At 39.0% G+C, this 22,696-nt stretch overlaps 1 protein-coding gene across 1 annotated transcript in view; it reads left to right on the top strand.

The window, feature by feature from the left end:
- Window positions 1-22,167, top strand: part of PALMD (palmdelphin) — a 45,481-nt gene extending 23,314 nt beyond the window's left edge. The window contains exons 3-9 of the mRNA XM_026037904.1: window positions 4,776-4,856; window positions 6,898-7,028; window positions 14,445-14,559; window positions 15,445-15,478; window positions 15,566-15,676; window positions 16,393-17,493; window positions 21,428-22,167. Coding sequence (XP_025893689.1) covers window positions 4,776-4,856; window positions 6,898-7,028; window positions 14,445-14,559; window positions 15,445-15,478; window positions 15,566-15,676; window positions 16,393-17,493; window positions 21,428-21,471 — 1,617 coding nt within the window. The 3' untranslated portion in view covers window positions 21,472-22,167. The remainder of the gene's footprint in view (window positions 1-4,775; window positions 4,857-6,897; window positions 7,029-14,444; window positions 14,560-15,444; window positions 15,479-15,565; window positions 15,677-16,392; window positions 17,494-21,427) is intronic.
- Window positions 22,168-22,696: the final 529 nt, after the last annotated feature.

The raw sequence follows: 22,696 nt of genomic DNA on the forward strand, positions 1-22,696 counted from the left end.
AGTGCTTATAGTTATAACTTGCTATTAAAAAAAAAAAAAAAAGGCTTATAACTAATGTATTAATGAGCTACCATGTGTTTGCTGAAGAATCATTTATTCCATTTATCCCATGAAGAAATCCTAATCCTTTATATCTGTTTGAAATGATTACTTTTCTAATCTTGTTTATAAGCTACTAATTTTATTATGGATTGTATTACATTTTAAAAATGAAATTCAAAGTAGTGAAAGTATACGTGCAAATCACTACTAGATAGGCTAAAATACATACTACTGTCATCACAGCTGAATGCTTGAAGGACAGCAGGTCAAAAGGCAGCTAGAGAACTCGGAACAAATCAATTTTCCCATTTMACAACAGAAGTGAAAGGTGAAAGATTTTTCTTTTTGCATTGTGGAGTTAAATAAAATTGCTGGATTACTGATAATCTGTCATGCTGTTTAGGAAGTAAGAAAGAAGAGCTTGGAATAATCAGATTGCTACCTRTCGGTTTGGGCAGGGGTGGGGCGAGGAAACAGAGGGACAGGGAGATTCTGCGAGTGAAGTTTGCTCTGAAAACTTAGCAAACACTTTCAGTCCCTTTGCTAAAGGGGATGGGGGGTCTCGGAGAGTTGGAGAAATTTTTCTTTTTTTTCCTCTCTTCTCCTCTTTAAAAGCTATCCCCAGCGTCATTTTTTTAAAAGAATATATATAAATATATATAAATTATGTATATATAAAATAYATAAAGAATATATATAAAGTTGATGCAACAAAAATGGCTGAGCAGAAATCCTCCTCTAATTTTATTTTCCCTGCAATCTACTTGGTCACAGAAAGATTAAACAGAAAGAATTTGGCCTTTTAGGATTAAGGGAAAACTKCAGAAGGATCATTTGCTTATTGTCACAGGCAATGTTTACAAACACATAATATTTTTTTCCACTACTCTTAGCATAATAATGAAATAAACACCACCACCTGAATTAGTGAAAAGAGTTTAAAAACATCTTACTCAAATTGAACATATTAGGAAAATGTGAGGRTTCAAATGGATATCCAAACAAATCAAACAGGATTTTAGTCTGTTTTTAAACATAYAACTCTCACTAAAGGCCAGCAGGCCCGCTTATATTTACTTAAAACTTGATTCAAATCCACAAAAAGGCAACTGGAAGAGTTTTGGGGTTGCAGGGCGAGTTGTTTGTAGGTAACTACAGAGACTCATACACAACCCGGCCTTGGTGTGCGGCGGCTGGGCCCAGCACRTGGGAAGGCTTTGGAGCTGCAGGGAAGCGCCCAGTGCTCCGGCGGGAGCAGCTGTACAACACCGGCTCCGGCTGCTCCTTCGCCACCAGGGAAACACTRGAGAAACATTCCTTAAAACTTGTGACAGCTTCCACTGTCTTGCATTACAGGAAATGGAAAATTGTGTCTGGGYGCTGGCCAGAACTTCATTTATTACACTTGCTGCATAAAGTAACGATTTGCTCTTTTCTTTGGTAGTTGCCTACTTACCAATTTAGACCATTCAGCTGAAATACTCAATGTACTTATTACAGTGTGCTGCAGAAAGGAAGTATAAAGAAAATGTAATTACCATCAGGTTTCAGAAGCTGCAACAGCACTTGTCTAAGAACAGGCCACAGTTTGAACTCAGGCTACTTAGCGGCTCTAGGAAGGTTTATCCCAAGTAGGCAACATGCAGGGAACCATAAGCAATTCCCTAAAGACATTGTGTTGTGGTCTAAGAGGTATCACTGGGCAGTCAGGCACTCAGAGGAGTAAAGAATTGGACTTTTGAGCTAGCTGCTTTCTCTTATTAAATGCCCAGCTTCTTTACTGCACCTGATTCTTGCAGAGTCAGTAACACTTTTCAGTTTCTCTTCTTGCATCTTATCTCAGTAGCAAAGCAAAAAAGCAAACCAATTCTTTTTACAAGATTTAATGTTCCCATGGCTCTGAAAAGGAACCCTTTCTTTGTTATGTGGCTTCCCCCTGCTGTTGGTGTACATAAGACACACTAGTTAAAAAAAATCCAATGCATTTGCTTTTCTAGACTGTCAGATACTAAAATGTAGAAGCTGTAAGGTTAGTTGTGTCAGAGGAGAGCAGGACTTGATCTTTTCATCAAAYCCTCCATTTTGTGTGGAAACAAAAATTACAGAAACACTTAAGGATCTGAATTACAACATTTCTGCAACCTCATCCCAACAGAGGTGTCCATACCTCTAGACAAGGTCCTCTGCATGACCAATAAACACCTCTGGAAAGCTACATGAAAATGATAATACGTTAGCTGAYGCATTAATTGCTCTGATTGCCTTCCCAGCACGAGGCATCTGCCACAGGAACAAGCTGACAAGAAAACCATTGCCACCACAGCAGGCTGCAGCCACAGCATCACACATCTGGCACACAGGCTGTCTAGCACAAGACACCTTTGTAGACATGTTTCCCCTCCTCTCAGGCCACGTTGAGGACATCAGCTATATACTCAGAGACAGCAAAGACTCCTAAGGTTTCAGGAGGAGTGAGCATTAAGGCAAACTCAAGTCTCCTCCTGCACTGATAGAAGATACAAAGGCTGAGGGGGTTAGGGTGCTCCTTCAGAAAGAGCAAACCTTGGCCACTTGAACAAAAGAGTGTGCAAAGAGGAGACTCCCTCTCTAACATGACAATCTACCAGGCACTGTACAAGGCTCAGCTGAAGTGTGGATCCCTTGCATCGCTTTTAGTAATAAACATTTATTCCCACACCTGTGCATACTCAAGGCTCTGTACAGCAAAACCTTACTTGCCAACAAAGCACAGTACAGAGCACGCTGCAAGGAAGTGGCCTAACTTGTCCTAAAAAGTATTCTGGCTACACAAGTTCAGAGAAGTTCCACTAATGCTCTCATTTTCCTTGAATTCAGCTGCTGGCCTTCAGCCTGCAGCTTTCTTAGTCTAGCTGCGCACACGACGGCCTCCTTTACCTGGATAACCACTCTGTGAACACGCTCATTAGCGACCAGTGAAATTGAAATCCAGTTAGAACACTACAGAAYACAAGTAGGAAACCTTAAGGTAAACAAAATATGGAATGCAAAACAAACAGACCTCTAACACAAAGGGAAAAAAAATCATTTACCAAAGAGATTTCTAATTATACCTTGTTGATTTAAAACACAGTTATTTACTACTTTTCTATTTCTTTCTGTGCATTATTTTTATGTACCCCTTTTCAAACTGCACAGATGCCTGGTATAAATCTTCACTGGCAAAAACAGAATATTTCAGTTATTTCAGAGTATTTTTTTAATAGTATAAATCAAGTGAGTTCRTTCTCCAGCTAAGTCTTTTATCCAGAATTTTACTACAGGGAAAAGATGATTTCCTTAAGAACTCTAACCCTCTGAACACATAAGCTCCTGTCACATTTTGCTCATCTAATGATCAACTAAGGGCCACTCATATGGTGCGATCAGTAATATTTCCTGGCAAAGAACGCTGTGAAGGTCAGGGACTAGAGATGCGCTGTTCCCAAAATGCAGACTGCCTGAGTAAAATCCAGTATAGCAGGTCTTAGATAAACATTTTCTAAAAAGAGGCACTGCAGAAAGATTATGTTGTAGCATTCTAAACCAGTAGATGTATTAAAGAACACAGACAAACCCAACACCACTACTGAGATAAAGGCAGCAAGTATCTTGAGGAAAGATCCCACACACTAAGCCTAGTGTATTGAAGAGGCAGACTAACACCAGGAAGCAAAAGTTGTAAAATACAGAAGATCTTCAGAGACTGATACTGGAATTCTTCTGAACATTATAAACAGAAAAGGAGATCACCAAACCCCTAGCAGGAGATTAGTTGTGTTGGGCCAGAYTGCAGTCCTGCCCTCGATCTCTACATGGCTGCATCATTTCTAGTAACTTCTGCCCCTGAAGTGTCCCTGCAGCSCTACTGCTTATTTCTGATTTTTGGAATTAGGTGAAGAGCTTCAGCCCAGGCATCCTACAGCTCYTCTTCTTTCTGAAGCACAGATTCTAGGAGAGAATGAGCCCCAGTCCCATGCCTAGCACTTCGTTTCATTGATCTTCTACACTCTATAAGCTGAGCAGGTTCCTCAGGTGCCCTTAAAGGGCAAGAAGCCTCTTCCTTAGCTTATGAAGGAAATTAACTGTTTCTAAAGCCATGCTTGTTAAAGGAAAAAAAAAAAGATCTGCCATCTGTCTCATGAACAGGCCACAAGGATGCTCTGCGGTACCTAGGCTGAGACACAAGGGGCTCCAGTGTTCCCAGGCTTCAGAGCAGGTCCACTCCTATTCTTTTTCTATAATTAGTAGTAAAAAGGACAAAGGTGGCACTAGGACAGATCAGCAGTCTTTGAGGTTTCTATTTCTAAAGGTCAGCAGCTGTGACAACAGGACGCAATTTTAGGTCAGGGCCTATTTCAGGACCATACTTTGTAGGTATAATTGTAATCAAGTATTATTTCTGCCCGTTTTCTTTCCCTCTTGCCCCACCAACAGTAAATTCCATTTAATTTGGAGTCCCTGCTTTGTGGTCACTGATCTATTTTAAACAGACTTTGGAAAAAGAGCACTGGAAATCATACCTGAACAAGACCTCTCAGCTGTGACTGTTCAGAATTAGGTACAACCTGAGTGTCACCTAAGCATTAACATACAGCTCTGTTTGCATGGATTGACTTTGCCTTGCTGATTTACATTGCACACAGTTCTTGAATTTGTTTTTACCACCAAGTAATTTTTTGAATAAAGCTTTGTTGTTCTCTCTAAATTTGTAGGACAAAAGAAAATTGCAAGAAGAAATTACACAGAAACGTCTGAAAGTAGAGGAAGAAAAACTGACACACCAGCATTTGAAAGTAAGTGAAAAGTATTATAGTTACATAACTAAAAATAACCTCAATTTGCTTCAAGTGAATAAAGCTATGGAATTTTCCCCTTAAACACYAGCAACATCCAACAATAGCTGGTTAGGTTTTCTTCAATTTTATGAACATTAAGTGGGAGTAGTAAAACTGGCAAGTCTTCCTGGGTATAAGCCATACTTTTATTGTGAAATTTTCACCGTTTTCTGGAGTCTTACCAGGACTCCATTTGACTTTAATAAGCATCGTACTTCAAAAAAAAAATTGACACTCAGAAGCTAATGCAATTTGATCAGTTCCATGGCATAGAATGAGATCATAACCAGGAATAATTCGCAACTGAAAATTAAGGCTTCCATTTCAGACAGGGTGTTTTCACTCTAATTACAGCACAACAAACTTCACTTGCTACGGTATGCAGCACAAATATGAGGTGCAATTGCACCTTCTTGTGGGGGGAAAAAAAAAGGAAAAAAAGAAAAACAGCCTTTTACTTGGCTGAAGCCAAATAATCTTATCTGCATATTTTTAAGGAGGATAAACTGATATATTCTAGACACACCATCTCATYCTCACTACTGCTACCTATAGGCAGAGTGGTACAGCTGTTCCTTACAGGTTTAGTTCATCTTCCACTAACATTAATTGGCAGAGACTTTTTTTTTTTTAATTTCTCATTTCTAAATAAGTGTCTCTGGCTTCACAGAATCACAAATACTTTGCTGTTTCTCCAACTAGTTTCTTGACAGAGGCAGATGAGTTGTCAAACCTTAGTTGCCTGTTCGAACAATAATGAAGTAGTATTTATTCCCTGCGTGCTGCCTCCACAAGGCACAAGTAAGCGGGATGGCTTTGCCACACGCAGGCCATTCCAAGGCTCCTACCACATCACGCTGCACATGGACCCTTAGTCTACAGACCGCACACCACGGCTCCCACAGAAGTGCTTTCATACCGGAATGCTACACAGGACACAGCCCGCACAACTCGGCATCAGGCCGGACACTCTTTATGACAAGGGGGAAATGCTAAATCCCAGAAACAACCTGACAGCCCAGAGCAGCTGCTCTTCACCAGCTTGTGTCAATGCCTCCATGGAGCAGCCCTCTCTTGAAGCAGAATTTGAGCAAGGGACAAGTTTTAGCTGTTTGACAAATTATGATATGTGCCATTTTTTTCAAAAGTGGCTAAAAAAAAACGTAATGAGATTGCATGGCATTTAGCTGTGAGCACCCAGCTAAACTATTCAAGGAAAAGGCAAGAATAGCCCTATTGTGTTATGCTTACGTTTAGGCAGTTTGGTTTTTTGGGTCTAACCCTATACATAGAGAATGGTCATCACTGTAGATGTGGAAAGCGCTAACACCCACTGGGGCCTACAGAAGCTTTGTGCAACTGTCATATAAGGAATTACAGATTTCAGGGAAAAGCAAAGCTAGACTAATTCGGTGCCAAGTAGGATTAAAATCTCACTTTTCTGAAGTCCTACCTAAAATTAGTTTCAAACACTTGTTTCAGAGGAAATTCATAACCATGTTGTTTCTCATTAGAGAAATTTGTATTTTTTAAGTAAGAGTTATGCCAACACCAAACTACCTGCATCTACCTGATCAGGTGAAACTATCCTATTTCAATACCTCCATGCATTTCACTGAAGACTTTCTAAAACACAACTGCCATGAAGATGGAAGGGAAGGCCAAACGATACCAAGTCAGCATCAATGCTCAGGGCTTTAGTCTTGGATAGTCCTCATTTTCTGCAGGTTTCCCAGGATCCAGTTTGCGAGAGAGAACACAGGGCTAGGGAGGCTGTAAACATTGCTCCTGTATTCTGCAGAAGAGCACTACCAGGGAAGTGCTACTACTCTACCCACAGTTTCTATCTTCAGTCAAGTGTGGATCATTCAAGTACACCCCATAAATACATTTTATCATTTTCTTTAACTTCTTTAACTTCATGCATACACATTCAAAGACGAAAAACGTGCTGACTTGCCTAACTTCTAAAGTACACTTGTCTATATCTTTCCATCAGAAAAAGGCCTTGCGGGAAAAATGGCTCTTGGATGGCCTGAGTTCCCTCACCCCAAAAGAGCAAGAAGAAATGCAAAAGCAGAACCAGGATGACCAACAACGGACTCATGAGCTGGAACAAGACATTCTCAGGTAGTACCTGAGGGTAGTACCCTCTGCCTCTGTCTGGGTTAGAATGGTATTTTCTAAAACTCTCACCCTGCTTTTTAAGTGGCCAAAATGTCATCAAGGGTTCAACATATGCAAGATCATACACAGAGTAAAGCAATCTAGAATCTTTTTTCAAAAAGGCATTTCTTCAAWGATCAATGGCTTGTGGCTCTCTACCACACAGAAGTAACCTTGAACTGCGTAGGCAGCCTGCCTATGGCTTTTATTTTTATTAAATATAGACATATTTCTAGGTGCTTATTACCACAGTTTGCCTTTTTGAGTACTCTTGGCTTCTGTGCACTTTCAGCTCCTTCTCTTAGTCCAGGCAGRTTGGTGTCACATTAGCATCCACAACAAAGCTGAAATGCTCCTGTTTCCTTAGATTCACGTAAGTTTCATCATCCTTTTTTTGATGTTTTTCTCTCATTTTCAATAGCAGCTTCCTCAATAGTCCCCTCTTCCTCCACTGTCCTCCTCCACATTGTATTTCGATAGTTTCCACCAATATTATCTCTTCCAGTTATTGCCCTCTCACTTACCTCCTTACTCCACTTCTCCAAGACAAGCAAGAACTCTCTCGGCTGGCAGGCAGCAACCCAGTACTACCTTGTCCTATAATTATGTTGACTTCTTGCTTGAAGCCCTTTTCTCAGCAGCACAGTTTTTCAGGCACCTCTGTGGATTCCTTTGCTGCAGTGGTAGGAGGTAGACAGTGTGCTCTAAAAAAACATCTCATCAGCTTGTGATTATGAAGACATACAAGAGGGATCCTTGTGACAGGGATCTCACCAAGAAAAACATCCGAAGTGCAGGAGGACTGGATCAGGAGCAAGTCTTAAGTTGTACAGACTAGATAGTCTACAAGCCCACAGGAATTTCAACTCTTCTGAGCTAAGGACAGCCTACATTTTCAAAGACACATTGAATTTTGAATAAGATCTAGAGGTTTAGCTAAATTCCTTATGAAATTTGTTGATGGGAAATCTTAAAAAATAAAAAAATCACAAAAAAACAATGTATTAAGAACCTCAGAATCAAGTTAAGACCTAGATTTGGTGTGTGGATGTGTTGGGGGAGGGATGATATCCTCCTGACATAATTGATATCTCTACTGTTTAGGACATTCAGCAATTCCCTAGTAAGGAACAGACAATGCTCTTACAGTTTTCAAGTTTGCAAATGCTTTTGTCACTAAAAGAAGCTATTAAAATCCTGACAGATTAACTGCTTTGGAAGCACTGAAATAGCTTAGCAGAAAAGATTCTGCATCTCCAGCATCAAAATCCAATCTGATAATGCACCTTAAGGGCACTCTGTGCTTGACTCATTGTAATTGAGCTGTCTCACAGCAACGCTGGCAGYGAGTCCCTTCGCTCCTATCACTGGCAAGATTTTGGAATATACAGCTTAAAAATATTCCTACAGTACTAGTTCAGAGATCTCAGCAAATCTTTATAGTTTCGATGTTCTCTTTGGAAATGCCCCCACACTAATACACAGGTTAATAGTGACCTCCTGATGGTTATAATAGGGTGGTTAAGTCACAGAGGTAATACTGTCCCACAGAATCTTGGGTTTATAATGATGGTCTTTTGATATTACTCTTGTAATTGTCCTACCTTTTTCCTCACTTCTGTGGCCTTTAATTTCTATTTTCCTGAGACACCAAATTGAGCACAYACAGAAAATTTTAATTCTCCAAATACAGCCATATGAACTTTTTTTCTCTATTTTGTAACAATTAGAAGCACTACATGCAGCAACTCTATGACAGGAAAAGCTACACATATAGTAATGCAACTCATGAAGAAAATCACACACATTATACCAGATAAGGCTGAGGTTGCCAAACTACATTTAATGTACCCCAAGTCTGTGCCAGTTCAGCTATAGAAACGTCTGTTCCCACTAGAATTTGTGCAAGACATGATTAACATTCAGTCTTCGGCAGAATTCAAATTTGAAATTCTTTTCCCATGTACATCTGATGCAGAAATAGTTTTATTTTGGTTTTAAACTAGTTTCTACCTATATGCCTGCATTTAGGAGAAATTAGGTAGTAGGCACAAATTCATTTGTTCCTACAAAGTTCCCGCTTCTATTACCTAAAAGCACAAACAACRTTATTTCTTTATATAGACAACTAAGACCATAAATCAGAAATGACTTTCTTGCAACATAATAAGCACTGCAGTGGAAAAACTGCAGGAACTGCAGGAAGATTGTCAATGTCTACTGCTATCCTCTTATTAAAAAAGTATCATTCTTTCCTCAGAATGCAAGGCTGCCTATTTTACCACACTTGCCACCTATACCACGGTTCCTTCTATATTTTTTTACATCATTCTTTAATTTTACTCTTTCRTGGTGAACTTAGCACTTCCACAACTGTTTGCTACCAACAGTGCTGCTCCACTAGCTTTGCTGGCCTGTCAAGTTCCTTGCCCTGGCAAGTTCCACTAGATCATTTCACTAGATTCACATCTAGCCCAATTATTTCAAACTAGCCAGTACAGAGAAGCCAAGCAATGTAGACTTCAGCATGAACAGGGAAATCTAACAAAAAGTACAAAATCAAAAGGACCTTAAAGACACTGTGCACTGCTGCTGTGCTACTGATAGTATMCAGGCTAGCAAAAGCTTGCTAAGCTACACTTACACAGTCACACCYGTGACCTACCTTGCAAGGAAAGACTGACGTATTGATCATGTACACACTTGTTGTGCAGTTGCAGTAAGATTGCTTAGAAGCTTAGTAGAATTGTTTCTATTGTGCATTCAATCATTAAATTTTACTGTTGAATAACCAAATACATTCTGTCCATTGGGGTGGACAGAATGTAATTTTATTTAAAATAAATCTAATAGAGCATTTAAAAGGTTTTTACAGTGCCCTTAAAACAGTAGTCTCTGTTTAGAGGACAATCACCTAGAGGTGTAGATATATTTTTCTACAATAGTGGCATGACCTTTCCATTGTTCTTCCAAATGGGATCTTGGTTTTGAAAAACCTTATTTGGGTGCAGTAGAGCTCATATGGCTCTGCTATTTGCTTACGATCTGGTAAGCAGGTTTAAGATTAAAAAAAGAGTTCCATCCTTTGTGTAAATAATAAAGGAGTTAAGAGTGGACTGCACCACCTTGCAGGCAAGTAGCTCAGTGACTACACACAGGAATAGAATCCACAGAAKCCACAGTTCTGTTCACCTTGTTTACACGTTAGAAGTTACAGCAAGTCAAGTCAGCATGTTCTTGTTCACGGTACAAGCTGAACGAAGAATGAGGTATTCTATAATTTTATCATTTAGTTTTACAACAAATAGCACTCATTCCTGACGGAATTAGTTGCTAAACAACACACTTCAAAAAMGCACAAACATCACGTTGCTAAGGACTGCTCAACTAGTTTGTACAGTAACACATGAAAGCAGGCTCGGGCTACATAGACTCCAGAGCTGCCAAAGCATTTGACTCACCTYAAAACATGTGAGGACTTGCTAGGCTGCCTTGTTCTCAGTCTGGTGTCCTCCAGGGGACTTAGATCTGCTTTTCATCCTCAGCGCCCTTGATTTTTCTYCTAGGGATGGCAGTAGTGCCAACCCCAGCAGCCCAGCCGGTGGCCATCAGCAGACAGAAATGCGCTGATGAATTTCCTAATTCAGCTAGTACTGCAGCAAGGCAACCTCCACTTTRATCTCAACTTCTAAGGCTTGTTCATTAACCCCCACCTCCACACTTCTTTCTGCTCCCTCTCAACAGTTAATGCTACCCAAAACCAGAAGGGCAAATACCCAGAGGACTGTTTCAATACAGTACCTACTGCAGCACCACTGTCAAAAAAAAAAAAAAAAAAAAAAAAAAAAACAAAAAAAAAAAAAAAAACACACACACACACACACCACACCACTTTCGTGTAACTGCTAGACCCTTCCTAAACAAGGGGAGGCTCTAGCACTTCATAACAACAATACTGATTCAGAGTATTTATAAAATTCTGAAGACTTCATTTTAACATCAAGAAGGGATATTCTGGCCTATCTTTACAACTATACCAAGTAGAAAAGACTCAGATTTTTTTTGAATTATATATGAGAATTTTTGCCTTACCACAAGGACTGAATCAGTCCCCTTAATTACCATGTGAAGTGGGTGTCAGTATGGGTGTGGGAGTGTGCATAAAACTAAGGCATTTCTTGATGTCCCATGTAACCAGTGTTTTTCCCCTTTGAATTATTTGGCTTTTATACACCTTTTCAGAGTCCTCCTCTTTCCAAATACATGTCTAGGTGTGTTTCGATTGTGGACTTAAATAAACCCTTGGTACAAGTTAATGATTCTTTAGCTCATTATACTTCTATGAGCTTTTAATGATTAATTTTTGTATTACGATAATACTGCAATCAAATCTTGTGGAATATACCAAAATACTTTTTTTAAATGCAAATATTTACGAATTTCTCAAAGAAGGGCAGAAATAGGGCACATGGTCATTACACTGAGTTCTTTTTCAGCTCTCCAAAAATATTTATCCTCTTCATCATAAGCTCTTACATGCAGAAAGATAATCAATACCTTTGAGTAGGGTCCAAAGGGCATCTTGCAAAGTACGGGGCCACTTTGTGCCAAAGTTGACAGTTTTGTCAACTGTCTTCCCCCCGCCCCCCCCGCTTCTCTCTCCTTTTTAAAAGCTTTTCCTTTCATCCTCTTTTTCTTCACAATTCAGTTCTGAGGACTTGTGATAAATCCTGTTTCAAAAAAGAAGAAATTCTCACCAACAGCTTAAAAATTCAATCAGTTTGGTACTAATGTCACTTCATGCATTTGTGAGCTTGAACAGGGCAACAGCCACAGTGCTRTTTAGGCTCTTCAAGCAGCCACAGACCAAGATAAATAATGTTCCCCTTCTAGCCTGCTTTCAGAATAAGGCAGAACTAATCTTTTTTCTAGCATATGAGGAGTATGGTCCATCACTTAAATAACTTTGCACTAGATTGTTCACTAATAACTGTGTTGCTCAACTACCACCAGTATCAGTACCAATACTACTACCAATAACAGTAGTTGTACAATTATCATTGTCAGAAACAGACTTAGAAAAAAAYTCAAAATTGATATTTTAAGTTATAATGTTCAGATAAAGAGATGTATGAGGACTCTGCAGCTATGGCATTCATCCTCCTGCATGAGACTTTCACTTTTTAAGAGTTAAATTCAGACTTGATTCCAGATGACCTTCATGGGAAGTCATCTGCTAATTTCTAGGCTATAGGACAAGTTTCTGCTTATAAACGTAGCTATTTACGTATGCAGGATGTAACAGCATTGACTAGAAAGAGGAAAAATAGAATGTAAGATACCTGCTTAAAGTCACTGTTTTACTCAGATCTGAGAAAAGAATTTCAGGAAGAGCACACCTCAGTGGTGTGCTTTAACTGAACAAGACTTTCTCCTCTCTCACAAATTTGGAATTAAATATTTCATACTGAACCTTTCCAGCAAGAAGTATTTCAGACATTCTAGTTGTAAGAAAATAAAACTTACTTGAAAAAAAAGCCATAAACATTTTGTTCTGATTTAACATGCAACTTCATAGCTTTAATATACAACAAAAAGGGCAGGAAGGGGAAGGGAATTATGACATGATTTAAATAATGTACAAACCTTCAGCATAAGTCAATAGTCCCCCCTCACCACCACAATTCATATCTACCTTTTATTAAATAACAAAAGTTTTTAGAGAAAACAGTCCAGTAGCAAAAGTGTTTGAGGACAAGACAATATCTTGCTCTCACAGAATATTCAAATACAGTATGTAGATGTTTAGTCTCCATAAAATTAAGTTATAACTGGTTAATCGAGGCATAGAGTCACTTTTTAATGATAAACTGGTCCTTAAAACTTGCTTCTTGGTGCAGGAAATCTCACCCAAATATAGACTTAGAAAGTGGTTGTTATTAATACCTAACATTTATCCTGCCTATTTGAACTACCCAGTTTCTCTTACAAATTTTCGGGTAATATTTGTGAGGATATTACTTGAGCAGGTACTACAAATGTTAATTCTCCTGAGCTGCTTTTCTTAGGTGAACTTAGCCTGCGTGTCTTGCAACACTGCTGTTCTGTTGAAAGTGATCATTTTCAGAGACAAGGTTACAGCATTTTCCCCCCTRCCTCCCCCCATAGAATCAAACATACAAAGTGTTGATTAGCAACTAGAATGGCCACGTAGAAAAATGTCTGTAAAAACCCTAGCACACTTAACATCAAAGAGGAATCCTGAAAACACTGTAGTGGTTTTRAGTCTGTAGCCACATAATCTCTTGGCTATTCTATCAAAAATATGTTATGCTGTGCTAAAAACCCCTATCTCAATATCTTGATTTTTTTTTCAATCACTATCCCTCCCCTGCAAAGATCAAGTTTCAGGCTGCCAGTCAGKCTCTGTGACATATGTTTTACCAAAGCAAAGCATTTTAAAATCCAAACACCCACATCCAGGGATGCAAAACCCTGTAGGAAACTGCCTTTGTACAGGAGAGCTGAAAAGATGCCATCACAAAGTCCATCCATCATCTGAGGTGTTTGTTCTCAGTCCAAAACAAATACACTCAAAAAAACCCAAGACTTCTGACTAATGTCTATAGCATCTTCTGCTATGCAGGTTTACAAAAACCACACAATACCTACAGTTATCAGTTAAGAGTCTACAAAACATGCAACTACTATAGTTTCTAGTTGTATTAACTACTTTTAATATGAAAACAAAGAAATGCTATCTATTTTAGTTCTACAAAATATAAGTGTGTGATTTGCATCMAACAAGAGCCTGATGCATCAGCACAATATTTCTTATTTCTCAGAAMCTGCCATTTGATTCTGAGAATAGAGAACACTATTCTGTGTCTTCGTCTGTATTTTCTTCTTTACTGTGGAATTGCACCCTGTAATCATCCATGGAGCAGAGCTTTCCTCCAAGTGATTCAAGTCATAACCCTGGTATCTGACTAGATTAGTTTTCTGAATTWTAATTATATGGGGATAATCTTGTTTCTTGAGACAATGCATAAGGAAAAAAAATCCATGTGAAGGTGAGAAAATCCCGCAAGGACCAATGGTCCTTCTTCATTTCGTCTTGAAATGAATTTAATTTCAGTCTCTGTTTTCAAAGTAGTTTGAGAAGAACATGTACATCAGGTACATTTTATAAGACTGAGCATAGTTCCAATTTCACAATTATTCTTGAGATATCTGAAGCCATATGCTAATTCCATATTGGAATTATTGAAATGAAATTTATCAGAGTGAGTGAAGTCATTCTTGCTAAAGTCTGTATTCAAAGTGTATTGAGTCTACAATACTGTTCACAGTATTTCATCAAGGGAATTGTGATTGCAGACTGGAAAAGGAAATCGAGGCTCTGGAAAAAGAGGAAATGAAAATCTCAGCTAATGAAGAAGCTATTTTAAAGAAACTTAAGTCAGTTGAGAAAACAACAGAAGACATCATAAAGGTTAGTGCCAAACTTCACAGAAATATGCACTTGTTGTTCATATTAACATTGATGTGAGCACTTGCAGTGTTCAGTACTAGCAATGAACAGTAGAAGAGGAACTACCTGGATCCTGTGAGTGTTCAAGAGCTTTTATCTAACAACAGTAGTTAAATAAAAGGGACAATAAATTATACTGTTCAAGTACCCAAATGTCTCCATATTCTTGTTTGCAGGAGGGAGGGTAGTTCATAGCATTACTCTTCCATAGTACATCATGAAAAAAAACACTACTGTTGTCACCAGTCAGCAGCTTTGAATCTCAACATGAGACAGATACAAGTAATAAGTGCAAAGCCTGACTGACTTGCACTCCTTCAAATTAACAGTCCAACTAAACTGCATCCTGCCTTTTCTTGACTCCCYGAGTACTTTTAGTCATTACCCTTTGTCAAAATGTCATTTTGTCATTTGAGAATCATCTTAAGCTCTCTTGAAAAATATAATGAAGCAACTCGGCTTCAGTTCTGCAGTTGTTTGTACATACACAAGCATCCACTTCAAAAATAAACAGAGGGATAAACAAAACTGGGGAACCAAATTAGAGACTTTGAAAGTCTTTGAAATCAACCATCTTGGGCGAAAGCGTCAGCCTGCATCATTCCCATTTTCTAATGACTCTAGATCATAAAGGGACAGGCAGGATGTATTGTCAAAACAGAGGAGAAAATTTCCCTTTCTCGCTTGCCATGTTCCAAATATTCTGAGAAGTCTCTGCTCTAGGAATCCCTCTGTATAAAGTGAGGTCCACAAAATGTTATTACTACCAGGTAAAGTAAAACRCTGTCTACAAATTATCTTTAAACTGTCTAACCATCTATATTGTTATATGGTTCTCTTTTCTAGTCTGTAAAAGCAGAAAAAGCAGGAGTTGAAGAAGGTATGTTTGCTGAAATCCTACTATGTTTTCTTTCTTGTACAAGTTAGTAAATGCATACTAAAGGCACTGTGAATCTTATTTATTCAGAGACAGCAGACTACATATATGCCAACATACCTGACCTTCCAAAGTCTTTCAGACCCTCTGCACTAAAAAGGGCAGGACAGGCTGCCACAGATGATGAAGAGAAGAAAAAAGGTACTGTTTACTTCCAACTCCAGAGGTATAAATAACTGACAAAAGCTACTTAAGCACTGAATCTAATATGCATTTAAGACAAAGGCTACTGATATGAGATGAAGTGATTCTCACTTAAGCTGCTTTTATCATTAATGCTGGCAAAATTGAAAGGTAGGATATTGGTATAAGCAACATACACATAATTGACAGTGTTTTCAACACCAACACTTTCTTACAGCACTTCATTCCTTCACCTCTAGCATTACTTGAAGAAGTTATCTTTATCAAGTATCACATATTTTTAATCAGTAGTTATGCCTACAATATCTAGTCAGGTTATTTCCTAATTAATRCAAAGTCTCCTACCCCGAGTGCCCAAAACTCTAAGCTTGCAATACATGGAGCCCTTTTAACTGCTATTGCCCAGAATATCTCCTGATGTCAAGTTTATTTCTAGACCTTTGAAAAAAAATCACATAATGAAAACTGGCTCATCAAGGCTGATTTTCTTGCAGAAATGGATTCTAAATAAAATATTTGGGTTTCCCCTGCACACACACACCTTCTGAAATTCTGACAATTTGGAGAGACGATTCAAAATGAAAATCCTATACAACATATATGATAACTCGTTTTAATATTAATTCTCCTCACCTGAACTTTCAGATTTTTTTTTTTTTTTTTTTTTTTGTCTGATGCACTAACTGTTTTTAATTACCTCTTTCTTCCAACAGCACTCTTTGCCATGGAAATTAAAGTGGAAAAAGACATGAAAACAGGAGAAAATACAGTATTATCAACAATACCTCTTCCTTCCAGTGAGTTTAAAGAGACAGGAATTAAAGTCTACGATGATGGCAGGAAGTCAGTCTACGCAGTGTCTTCCAATTGCAACCCAACACAAAATGGCATGGATGAACTTGCTCCAGTTGAGGTGGAGGACCTTCTAAGGCAGGCAACTGAAAAGAATTCCAAGTCTCCCACAGAGTACCACGAGCCTGTGTTTGCAAAYAAGTTTTGCAGGCCAACAACTCCTCAGAAAGATAAATTAGTCTCTGGACCAAAACTAGAAGACCAACAAAAAAGAGATATGAATGGACTGAGCAATCATCAGACAGAGCTCTTCAGTAAGGCAGAACCCTCTATGAAGGCACATAAAGAAAATGGTCTTGATCTCTCAAGGGCAACACAACCAAAATCCCCCTCTCCAGTACTTCCCCAACAAGAGAACAGAATACACAGTAACAGTGAGAACAGGAGTGCAGGTAATGAAAAAAGAAACACTGCACATGAGGAATTAAAACCTTACCAGAATACAAGAGAAAAGCATCACGAGGCAAGAGCTTTAAACTCCTGTCATCTTAATGCAGTGTCCCCTGCACCTCAAGAAGATGAGGAAGATGTCCAGTACAGAATTGTCCAAGCTTTACCATGTTATGTGGATGATTCAGAACCTGTTACAATGATTTTCATGGGTTATCAGCGTGTTGACGAAGATGCTGAAGCAGACCAAAAGTTGTCAAGATACGATGGGGTTATCCGAGCAGAACTAGTCATGATTGATGATGATGAGGARGATGAGAGCAAATCAGAGAAACCATCATATCATCCCATAGGCCCCTATAGTCAGGTTTATCAACCCCTCAACAGGCAGAAAACCACTGAAGCCCCACAGACGGTCCCTGCAAGCAGGCTGGGTGCAAAYTTGAACACGGCACCTCACAAAAACTCCATCTCCCTACGAGAACAAGAGGAACGTTTAAGCTCTCCAACACACCACACTCGCCTCCACAGCCAGGGACCTGGAGATGGTACTGAAGACCCTTCATTAACAGGTAACACAGGAGGAAAATCGTGTCGCTGCTGTTCACTCATGTAGCAAACTAACAGTACTCTACTTCCCAGCAACTGTTTCTCCTTGATTTTTGRATTATTTCAGACTAATATGTAATTATTAAGCATTTCTTTTTTGTTTGTTTGTTAGAAAATGCCAATTACACTTAGCTACTATTGAATTATTTCATCTGTAGCACCGTACTAGTGTACCATACTAAAATTTTCAAACTATTTCAGAAAATCCATTTCAGTAATCTTCAAGGATTAAAACAGTGGCTGTCTTTAAAATGACAATTAAGTGTTCCATTCATGCTACCTCACTGAGGAGGATAGTTTTAATTTACTACTAGGTAGTTAACAACATTGCATCTTAACACTGTCTCCTTATTAARTTTATTCATACCTATCTATATTCTAGCTACTTCCTAATAATCCAAATTGCGCCTTAAATCAGAAAAATAAGCAGCTTTACATTGCATTCTTCTGGAACCAGTGTTGCCTACTTTGCCTTGATAATGTTCATGCACATTTTAAAAGTTTTGTTAACCTGATTTAAACTTTTTTTTTAATATAATTTCTGAATGATGACAAAACAGCTTTCCTYCCTAGGTTTCGTTAGTCAATATAATCTATTTTTATTTCTTAATATTTCCTTCTAGTCTTTTAATATTAAAAAATGTCTATTTCTTACTACAAAGTTTTATAACAAAAGGTTGGAAAAAACAAGGGCAAGGTCTTACAGAAACACAAATCTTTTCTTTATAGTTGTGTTGCACTTCAATGCATGTAGTTAAAAGGCATTGAAGCATATTTACAGAGCAGCAGGTTTTAGATAGGAGTCACTTTCATTTTGCATTTGAAGTATAGCACATCTGATCCACATCCTCTGCTTCTCCATCTCCCAGATTACATTGCATTACCTGTGAGAGCTTGGCAGAAAAAAGAGAGTCCAAGTTTTGGCCCTGACTAAAGCTACGTGGGCAATCTATCATTTATTTACAATACAAGGGTATCCAAAAGACAGTGATCATTGGATCCCATAAGGAATTGCAAGCATTTTTGCAACAGCACACAAATTGGGAAGAGYTGCTCAGTAGTATTCTGTAAAGATGCTCGCCATTTACAATTATCAGTCACCTCATTCGGTCACGCACAGCACAGCCTGGAACACTCCAGCAGTGCTGTGCAGCCTTACTGGTCAATCAGGTCACTTAGCTTTTCTGTCACCCCTCAGGCCCTTGGCTTCCCTCAGGATCCAGTTCTACCATCTGTGCACTTTGCTGTGGCCTCCAGGACCAAGGCTGCTGCCAGCAGCTTCCTGTCAGCAACAAGGAGCAGAGCAGCTGACCGCAAACAAAATAAATCCTTGCAGCAGCTGCTCCAGCCCTTTGTTTTGGGGATGCTCCCCCCATTCTCCTATCACATATGTACATGMATATGTGATACATGCATATGAGAGGATTCTTCACTGCAAAAGCTGGCTGGTACCAAAACAATTCATCCTGCAGCCTGTCCTGTCCATGCTTCCACACAGCTCCTGGAAAGAAGCTTGCAAGGAGGGACTGTGAGCCTACAGACCTGTTCTCATGGCCACGTGCAGACCATGAGATACTAGCTGAGCAAGTACCAATTTGTGCTTTCTTTGGACTCCTGAAAAAAAGCTTCTGAAAGTTCTTCCTTCTCTCCAACTAACAGACAACCTCTGAGCAATGTTGGCTTTCAGAGAAGTGGAAGAATTATAAATCTAGTAAAGGCATTTGAGAATGTGCCCTATTAATTTGTATTTGCYCTTAATCTTTAACTACACAGAACTCTACCAATGAGAAAATGGCCAATTAGGAAAAAATCTTAGATCCAATTAAATCAATAGAGATTTGGCAATTGTCTCAATGAGGCCAAAACTACAACCCAGGGCTCAGTGCAGCCTCCAAGCAAACATCTTGAAGTGCCCAGCTGAACATGGAACTAAGCCACACTCCTCCCCACCCCACCCTATTTATTACCAATCCTTGGGACATTTTGATYTGGAGAAAGGCAGGAAATGACTCAGTATCTCCACACAGTCTTGTAATCTCACTGCTACTTCTAAAAAGGAAACAAAATCAGGAAAGCTTCTTATCTAGAACAATACATGACAAAAACCTATTTTTTAAGGAAAAAAAAMCATCTTCTGCACAGCAGGTTCACTCTATGCCAATGGAAAGAGAAGAGTGAGATTATGATCCTTGGTACCTCATAATTCATTATTAAAATCAAAAAGCAATACAACAGAAATCAGCAATACAATAGAAAAATAGTCCTCTTAGAAATGGAGCTTTTGGAGGCAATTGCAGCATTTGAAAGGGAAAGAATAAGCACCAAGGGCTCTCTGAAAGAGAACGGGAAGCAAGAAAGCACAGGACTTTATCAGGGAGGAGGTCTCTATATCTTGTTTTGGAAAAAGTAGTGAACCTTCAGAGAAAATTATTGTAGAAGTTAATGAAGGTCAAGCACAAGTAAGGGGCAGAGAAAATGCTCCAAGTGCCAGTCTATATGCAGAAATCAACAGAATTGCACAAATTAAGTATTTCTGTATAAGAGCAATTTTCCTTTCCCTATAAGTTTGGTGGGGGAATCAAGACCTCAAGGTGCATGTGCCTTCAGAAATTACATACAGAGAAGAGCATTACTATGCTATAATCAGGACAGCAGTCCACGCATTATTAGAGTTTATTTTTTTTTTTTTAAGTTTGAGTCAGATGAATTAGTCTGCAAGTGTTCTGAAGAGTTCAGTACTCCGAGGAAAGTACTTGGGGTGGAACAGAGGCATATTAGTGGGATGAATGAAGAAAGGAAAACCAAAGCTGAATAGGCAGGAAAGCTTCCTGACAGTATTGAACAGTCTCTCTTGGGAAAAGTGAAAGTCCAAGGCTGTTGGCAGGTAGCTAGTCTGGATGAGCTAATATCTTCCTTACAACTTCAAGTACTGCAGCCTTGGAAAACACAATAGCCTAAGCTCCGTTTGTGCYGAACAAAGTGACATGCAGCAAAACTCTAATATAGAGAAAGCGTTCCCTGCCACACTGTTTCTGCAATGCAGAGAGCAATAGTCCATAGCCAATAGTCCAGTGATGTGTTTTTTCACCAAACATTTGACATAGTCTCCTCTGAAACCAAGGCAGGATCCTAATCCCTCAAAATTCCGTGTTTTGCAAGGAGTACACAGAGTCTTTGTAGCAGCGATGGTTTACACCAGCAGTCCTACGATACAAGGTTACACACAAACGTTTCCATGATTTGCAACTTCATTTCAGTATTCAAAACATAAAACATATATTGAACAATAGTGCTCTGTTGCTGTTGTGGAAGTAACCTCAGTCTTTAATTATCTGCCTGCACCATCATTTTTAAACTAACCTACCTTACAGTTACAGACCACAGTCATATTAATGTTTACACTTGCTAAGTTATTCTGTCAAACTCAAATCAGGAATACAAGTGACTGCTCTAAGGGAATTTYTTTCTGCAGATGTTAGCACAAAAGAAAAAGGCTTCTAGCAGTTAGAGCTCTCATTTAAAAACTTGGTTTAAATTAAGAGTTTTGTTTATTTGTGCATCCTTTTAATCTGTCAGCATCCAGTCAAGGACAGAACCATCTGTCTGTTATGCATTAGTGAAGGTAACATAAAACCAAAAAAAAAAAAAAAGCAGAAAAACGCTGTGCTAATTTTCTCATAGTGATAATGGAATAAATTCTTAACATATTGCTGTACTGTAAAGTTACCAGAACTAATGCCTTCTACTGATTTCTTTCTGTAACACTAAATCAATGCTTATTCTGCTGGATTAACCACTGGAGGTATGTGTATTCTTTATTATTCTAAATAAGGAGATCTAGCACCAGAAAGTTAGTCATAAAACTTAGCGGCTTTTTTGTTTGTTTTCTTTTTGCAGCTCTGAGGATAAGAATGGCAAAGCTGGGGAAAAAGGTGATTTAACAGCTATAATGACATGGAAGTAAAGTTTATTACTCAAAGCAGAATAAATATAAGAAGAGTTTCTTCAAAATACTTTTTCTGAACTCTAATGCTCTTTTAGCTCTTTCACTTTATGCATCTGCGTTATTTTGCCTTTGCATAAACCASTGAACATTAACAGACCTTTAGATCTGACCAACTGCCACATAATACGCAAATCAAATCCTGGATTTTGCTGAAGGTAACGGGAAGCCACCCAAGACTATAAATGCAGTATATGCAAATATGAAACTATGCGCATACCTGCCCCCACAGTGAGAAATATGGTGTTACTGTACACACAAAGCAGAAACACACAGCTCCAGGAAATTCCCAGGACATTAATTCCCAGGACATTCTTTCACTTTCAAGTGTACCAATCTAAATTTCAGTAAAAAATGTCATCCAACATTTTTTCYAATAAAAACATCAGTTAATGAGAAATTAGACATGTAAGACAGGAACAAGAAGTGTTCCAAGCAGGTTTCCAAGCATACCACCTTAGACAAAATTTAAAGCATTCCTTTTTAAGTAACAGAAACTAAAATTAGGAAAGTCTACTTTTAAGTATTTAGAATGCTTCTACAGTACCACAGTCCAACCATCCTCCTATTTCATGCATGAAAATGCAGCCATTCTAAGACCTTCTCACTCTCCACCACCTCAGGGCTCTGCTTCCTCCCAAAGCCTTACAGATGCTCCCACCCAGGGCTTCACCTGCTTTCTCTCTACCTCCTTTCTGGGAAAGTGGGAAAATGCCCCACTTTCCCAGAAACTGGTTGCCAAGCAGGCATGCTCTTACCCATCACTAGAAAATACTACTTAGCACATACATTTTGGGTGGCCAGAGGATCCAACAATAGTCTAAGCCTCACAGCAGAGCTACTGAGCTGCCTATACCCGACCCTGCAAAAGATCTGCCACCAGCTGCTACCACACAGCTCTCCAGCAAAGTCTCAAGGCTGCCACCAAGGAAGAGGTCAACTTATGACACCAGGCAGCAGCCGGGGCCCTTTGCGCAGCCAGGAGGTATCGCTGCGCTTGATGCGGCCACCACACAAGGTGACACCACACAAGTCACCTTATTCTAGGCTCTAGTTCTTGGGAGGAGGAAATGCCTCACACCACTACATCCCTACATTGAGGGTGATAATGTCATTTTGCTAGATTCTTGGCTGTTGTGAATTGTTAAATAGATAGAGCTCAG

The sequence above is a fragment of the Nothoprocta perdicaria genome, unplaced genomic scaffold (genome assembly GCF_003342845.1).
Source record: "Nothoprocta perdicaria isolate Ctin4 unplaced genomic scaffold, notPer1 scaffold_20, whole genome shotgun sequence".
In the NCBI taxonomy this organism is placed as follows: Eukaryota; Metazoa; Chordata; class Aves; order Tinamiformes; family Tinamidae; genus Nothoprocta; species Nothoprocta perdicaria.